Consider the following 7,307-nt stretch of genomic DNA (forward strand, 5'->3'; position numbering starts at 1 on the left):
TGTGTGTGTTGTGTGTGTGTGTGTGTGTGTGTGTGTGTGTGTTCACTCTCTTTTTAGTGGAATCTGGTGTGTGACTCTGCTTGGAAGGTGCACATCGCTAAGTTCTCCTGCTGGTTGGTTCCATATTCGGGTATCTGGTTCTTGGAGTGCTGGCTGATTGGTGAGTGTCTGGTCATATGATCACACTGAGGGATTATGGGTAATGTCCTGCTAAAACTGAGGTCTAGATTAGAGACCTGCGTTCCCACGGGACTCGACGCAAACACGTGCGGTGCAGGGCGAGATTTAATTGGTGAGCGCAGTGCGGGCGGTAAAATACTTGTGTGTGTGCGGCTTGCAGTATTTAAAATGTTAAAAAAAAATAAGAAAAGACTCAAATCGGAATCAAACTCTCACGTGGTTCATGTGCAGTAAACTGCCAGAGCACACCAAAGAACATCGTCTGAAGTGCAGGACAGGAGAATCAAAACTTGGTCTGTTTTTACAAGAAATCGTTTCAGTTGATGTTCTAAAAAGTTCCTTGTTCATATCCATGTTCATCATTTACACAAAAGTCAAACTTATATAAAACAAAACCTTTGTTAATTTTCAGGTTCTTTTTCATTCGTATTTAAAAGGGAAGCAGGTGAAACAAACAAACAAACAAAAGAGTAGCAGGAAGAAGCAGTCAGTGCATTGAATATTAAACTACTTACGTACATTTGACCTGCAGGTTTTTGGGAACGGGACAGGTCTCTAGTCTAGCCATTTTCTGCACTGAAGACTTTTATAGCTGTCAGCTGACTGAGACCACGCCCTCTCTGCCAATCACTCCGCCCATCACAGAGCTCTCAGGCTTTTGGTTGCTCTGCTCGACCCTTAGAGCTTCTCCTCCATGGCGTTCAGGAAAACAAACTAATGCTATACTTAGATCTTATTAATCTGCCCAGAGCGAGCTGCAACCACAGGATTAGATTATCTACACTGAACAAAATTATAAACGCAACACTTTTGTTTTTGCACGAGCCTGCAGATGAGCTTTCCTGAGATGCTTTCTGACAGTTCGAGCAGAAATTCTTTGTTTATGTAAAGCGATTGTTGCAGCAGCTGTCTGGGTGTCTGGTCTCAGACAATGTTGGAGGTGAAGATGATGGATGTGGAGGTCCTGGGCTGGTGTGGCTACACGTGGTCTGTGGTTGTGAGGCCGGTTGGATGTACTGCCAAATTCTCTGAAACGCCTTTGGAGACGGCTTATGGTAGAGACGTGAACATTCAATTGACAGGAAACGGCTCTGGTGGACGTTCCTGTAGTCAGCATGCCAATCGCACGCTCCCTCAACACCTGCAACATCTGTGGCATTGTGCTGTGTGAAAACTGTACATTTTAGAGTGACCTTTTATTGTAGCAGCCTAAAGCACACCTGTGTAGTAATCATTCGTCTAATCAGCATCCTGATCTGCCACACCTGTGAGGTGATGATTCTCTGGGTAAAGGAGAAGTGCTCACTAACACACATTTAGACAGATTTGTGAACAATATTTGAGAGAAATAGGTGTAACCCTCCTATGGTTCTGGGGGTATAGGGGTTGGCACACAGGAGCCTGTAGTCCCAGCTGAAAGACTGAGAATTATGCTGGACTTTCACCTAGGGTTTCCTGATTAGACAAACAGTCTGTCCCTCATACAGGGAGAAAATCCTCATTGGCTATTTTAGATGCCTCATAAAAACACAATATATTCTTACAGTATAACAATAAAGCCATTTTTCATTAAATGTGTTTGAAAATAAAATGCACACAATTAAATATCATACAAATTGTCCTAAATCCCTAGCATGTTACATCGACCTTTTGTGTACATAGAAAACCTCATGAAAAATGGGGGCAAAAACAAAAGTGTTGTGTTCAGTATAAATATAATCACTAGCTACAGATTTTCACAAACATTTGAACATGTAGAAAGTAGTGTGTGTGTGAGACTTGACAGCCTCTCTGAATGACTTTCTGTGCTCAGGTTTGGACGTCATGCGGTGTTGGTGGTCTCGGTGTTCTTCACACTGGTGTTTGGTCTGTCTGTGGCCTTCTCCATTAACGTCACCATGTTCAGCACACTGCGTTTCTTCGAGGGTTTCTGGCTTGCTGGGATCACACTCTCCCTCTACGTCCTAAGTAAGTAATGAGACACAACCCACACTAACGCACTTCCCCATGTGGCCTGTGTAACCTTGAGTTTCCAAAATAGCGGCGCGGCAGTAGCTCGCAGCGGCCACTCCGGATCCAAAAATGGTGCTTTTACCGTATTTTGCCCGACTTTTTACAATACATGTACACCAGAGTCAGCTGTGTTCATGTGTACGACCACCAGACGCTGTTACGGTACAGGAATCATGCAACCACTAATCTGCATGATGATGTAATAAATAACCTTCGGCGACCTCGGGGTCACCTGATGTTGGTGGCTGGGAGAGGGGACGTTGAAAGTGCTGCTCAAGGAAGCGGAAGCGCAACAAGCGGACAGGTGTCCGTGCTAGGCTAAATGGCCGTGGCGAAGCGACAGAGTTCAGGAAGCCGCCATCCAGCTAGACGGGCTAAACGCGTTTCGTGTTGCCCGAAAGGCAGCTCTGTGCGGTGACTCGCGGTGGTGGTGTGTGTGTTTATATCAACACGGAATGGTGCAAGAACTCTGTGCTTGTCTCACGCTACTGCTCATCACTAGTGGAGTTCATGTCTGTAAGATGCAGACCATTTTATTTACCACAGGAATTCACCATTGTTTTAATTGTTGGAGTGAACATTGCCCCCAGCGCTAATGCTGAAGAGGCACTAAGTGAACTCTACGGCGCTATTAGCGACCTGCAGAATGCTCACTCCGATGGATTGTTTATTGTCGCCAAAGATTTCAACCATGTGAATCTCAGGACTGTGCTTCCTAAACTCCATCAGCATTTGGACTTTGCAACGAGAGGAGCGAACACGCTGGAACTTGTTTACACAAACATCCCCGGGGCATATCGTGCGGAGCCCCGCCCCCCTATCCTGCGAAACCCCGCCCTCATTGTGCGGAGCCCCACCCCATCTCGACTACTCAGAACATTGTTCTGTTATGCTGATTCCAGCATACAGATCGCTCGTCAGATGCTTTAAACTGGTTCTAAAACAGGTGATCACTTCAGGGGTCACAGCAGGGGTCACTTCTGCTCTTTAGGACTGCTTTGAGTGCACTGACTGGGACATGTTTAGAGAGGCTGCAACCAACGGCGATTCCATCAACTTGGAGGAGTAATTCAATTCAGTTCAATAAATTTTTATTTGTATAGCGCTTTTAACAATGAACAATGTCTCAAAGCAGCTTTACACAGATAATGTGGTGATTAAACGTAAATATGTTCTTTGTAAGTTTGTCCCTGATGAGCAACTGTGGCAAGGAAAAACTCCCCGAGACCCCAAGTGACCAGCTACATCAGCAGGTGCGTTGATGATGTGACCATCTCCAAGACCATCACTACACGATCCAACCAGAAGCCGTGGATGACCGCAAAAGTGTGTGCTGCTGAAACAAAGAGACCCTGCCTTCAGAACAGGGGACAAGACGGCCTAAAGAACAACAAGGGCCAAACTCGAAGAAAATGTGCACACCCGAAGAAAATCCACAACCACTTTCAGAACAGTCGGGACACCCGCCACATGTGGCAGGGCATCCAGGCGATCGCGAACTACAAGACGACATCACCTGCTTTTGACCGTGACCACTCCCTCCCAGATGCGCTGAAAGACTTCTAGAACCGGTTTGAGGTACAGAACAACATGAAGGCGAGGAAGACCACCCCTCCTCCCACTGACCATGTGCTCTTTCTAACCACAGTTAAAGTGAGGAAAACTCTATGCAGAGTTAACCCACGGAAGTCTGCTGGACCAGACATCATTCCTGGCAGAGTGCTAACGGAATGTGCAGAACAGCTAGCAGATGTTTTTACAGAAATCTTCAACATCTCCCTGAGCAGCAACATTGTTCCTACCTCTCTCAAGACAATGACCATCGTCTCCGTGCCGAAGAAGTCTACTGTCTCCTGCCTCAATGACTCTCGTACTGTTGTGCTCACTCCCATCGTGATAGTGCTTCGAGAGGCTTGTCATGAGGCACATTAAGACCCAGCTTCCACCCTCCCCGGACCCCATGCAGTTTGTGTATTGTCCAAAACGCTTTACAGACGATGCTATCTCCACAACCCTTTATCTGGCCCTCACCCACCTGGACAACAAGGACTCATATGTACGAATGCTGTTCATCGACTTCAGTTTAGCATTCAACACAATCATCTCTCAGCACCTGATTGAGAAGCTGAGCTTAGTGGGCCTGAACACCTCCCTCTGTAACTAGATCCTGGACTTCCTGACTGGGAGACCTCAGTCAGTCCGGATCGGAAACAGCATCTCCAGCACCACCACACTGAGCACTGGGGCACCTCAGGGCTGTGTGCTTAGTCCACTGCTGCTCACTCTGCTGACCCACGACTGTGTCACCCAAATGAGAATGGGTTCCCCTTTTGAGTCCGGTTCCTCTCAAGGTTTCTTCCTCATGACATCTAAGGGAGTTTTTCCTTGCCACAGTCGCCACGGCTGCTCATCAGGGATAAACACACCATTCACCTTCACTGTTGATTTCTGTAAAGCTGCTTTGAGACAATGTCTGTTGTGAAAAGCGCAATAGAAAAAAACTTGACTTGATTCGACTTGAAGCAATGCACAGCTCGAACCACATCACCGCACCGTCTTGGATCGCAAGACCCTACAGAGGATAGTGAGGACAGCTGGGAAGATCTTCGTAGTCTCTCTCCCCTCCATCATGGTCATTTACACCACACGCTGCATCTGCAAAGCACACAGCATTGTGGACGACCCCACACACCCCTCACACGCACTCTTCACTCTCCTACCATCAGGAAAGCGGTTCCGAAGCATTCGGGCCGCCACATCCAGACTATTTAACTGCTTTTTGCTGAACTGTGTTTTACCGAACTGTACAACCTGAACACACACTCATTACTCATCTCAATCCATTCCACCATCATTTATTTATTATTATTTATACTTCACCATATTACACTGTTTACATGCTGTTTTTTGCATCTCTTGACTGCTGCTGCTGCTGTTTTCTGCACTGCATTGTGTTTGTTTATATTTACTCTCAGTTATAGTTTTTATAATCCTCTTTACAGAGCACTGTATAATCAGAGTAAACAGCAGGGTTACTGGTCAGCGCTGTCTTGTGTTATGTGTGTTGTCGCTCTGTCTGTACTGTTGTCTGTCTGTCTGTCTGTCTGTCTGCACTGTCTGTCTGTACTGTTTTTTGTCTGCACTGTTTGCACTCGATACACTTTATGTAGCTTTGTGTTGTGTTGTTGTTTAGTGTATCACCAGGGTTCTGGAGGAACGTTGTCTCGTCTTCACTGTGTACTACTGTGTATAGTAGAAATGACAATGTGGTTTGGGAAACATCTAGAGAGCTGGTCATGGTGCTGATGTGCACTGTGTAGTGGACATGTGTCTGTGTAATGTGGGTTATGTTGTGGAAATTATGTTTGTGTGAGAGAGAGAAATTGTGTTTGTTTTAAAAAAGTGATGTGTTTTGTGTGTGTTATGTGTATACACAGTGATGAGGACACAGAGCCAGAACTCACACTCAGACTCATAGCTAGCTCAGTAACAGTAGCGTATGTGTTCCGTGTGTGTGTGTGTTTTCAGGGATCGAGTTGTGTCTCCCTGGCTGGCGGTTCTCCATGACGATGGTTGCTAACTTTGTGGTGCTAGCAGGGCAGTTGCTAATGCCAGGACTTGCTGCCCTGTGCTCCGATTGGACGATTCTTCAGGCTGTTATCATCTGCCCCCTGTCACTGATGCTGTCCTACATATGGTAAGCAAACCTGTCTATATGTCTGTCTGTCTGTCTGTCTGTCTGTCTGTCTGTCTGTGTGTCTTGTATGTTTCCTGTCTTGTTTGAGTGCACTGTTTAAATGTGTGTGTGTGTGTGTGTGTGTGTGTGTGTGTGTGTGTGTGTGTGTGTGTGTGTGTGTTTAGGTTATTTCCAGAGTCTCTGCGCTGGTTGTTAGCGACGCAGCAGTACTCTCGCTCCAAATGGCTTATTGAGCGCATCGCTAAGAAGAACAACACAAACGTGGACACACACGAACTTATTACAGGTACAATGACACATTGTCACCTGTAACACAGAACTACACACACAAACTACACCCTCTCACCTGGCACACAACTACACACCCTCACCTGTACACACAACCACACACACACACACACACACACACACACACACACACACACCCTCACCTGTAAACACAATTACACACACACACACACACACACACACACACAACTACACAACCTCACCTGTACACACTACACACACACATTTACACACCCTCATCTGTACACACAACACACACACAAAAATAAAATTAGACGACGTCATCTACACAACTACACACCTGGACACAAAACCACACACACAAACACACACACTACTACACACGCTCACCTGTACACACAACTACACACACGCACACAACTACACACCCTTACCTGTACACACAACCACACACACAGTACACACCCTCACCTGTACGCACAACAACACAAACACACACAACAACACTCCCTCACTTGGACACACAACTGCATGGTCAGGCAACTACACACACAACAACACACACTCACCTGTACACACAACTACACACACACACACACACATACGCACACACAACTACACACAACTACACACCCTCTCCTTTACACACATACACACACACACAACTACACACCCTCACCTGTACACACTACAGACACACACACAATTACTCACCCTCACCTGTACACACTACACACACACAAAAACACAATTAAACATCACCTGGACACACAATTACACACACATCAACACACCCTCATCTGTGCACAATACACACACAACTACACACCCTCGCATGTAAACACAATTACACACACACACACACACACACACGCAACTACATGCTCTTGACTGTACACACAGTACACACCACCTGTACACATTACAAACAGAAACACAATTAAACAACATCACCCGGACACACGCAACTACACTCCCTCACTGTAACACACTACTGCATGGTCACGCAACTTCACACACACACACAACTACACACCCTCACCTGTACACACAACTACACACACACAACTACACATCCTCACCTGACACACAACTAAACACACACACACAACTACACACCCTCACCTGTACACACAACTACACACACACACACAAGTACACATCCTCA

At 46.2% G+C, this 7,307-nt stretch overlaps 1 protein-coding gene across 1 annotated transcript; it reads left to right on the forward strand.

Moving 5' to 3' along the window:
- Window positions 1-57: 57 nt before the first annotated feature.
- Window positions 58-6,332, forward strand: LOC310723121 (solute carrier family 22 member 23-like; the record flags this gene model as incomplete). Its single annotated transcript, XM_083570958.1, is given in 5 exon segments — window positions 58-103; window positions 106-160; window positions 1,994-2,148; window positions 5,722-5,890; window positions 6,055-6,332. Coding segments are annotated over 5 exon segments (573 nt in total), but the record flags the coding sequence as incomplete, so codon positions are not given.
- Between the last annotated feature and the right edge of the window lie 975 nt (window positions 6,333-7,307).

The sequence above is a fragment of the Silurus aristotelis genome (genome assembly GCF_946808225.1).
Source record: "Silurus aristotelis genome assembly, contig: scaffold_272, whole genome shotgun sequence".
Classification (NCBI taxonomy): Eukaryota; Metazoa; Chordata; class Actinopteri; order Siluriformes; family Siluridae; genus Silurus; species Silurus aristotelis.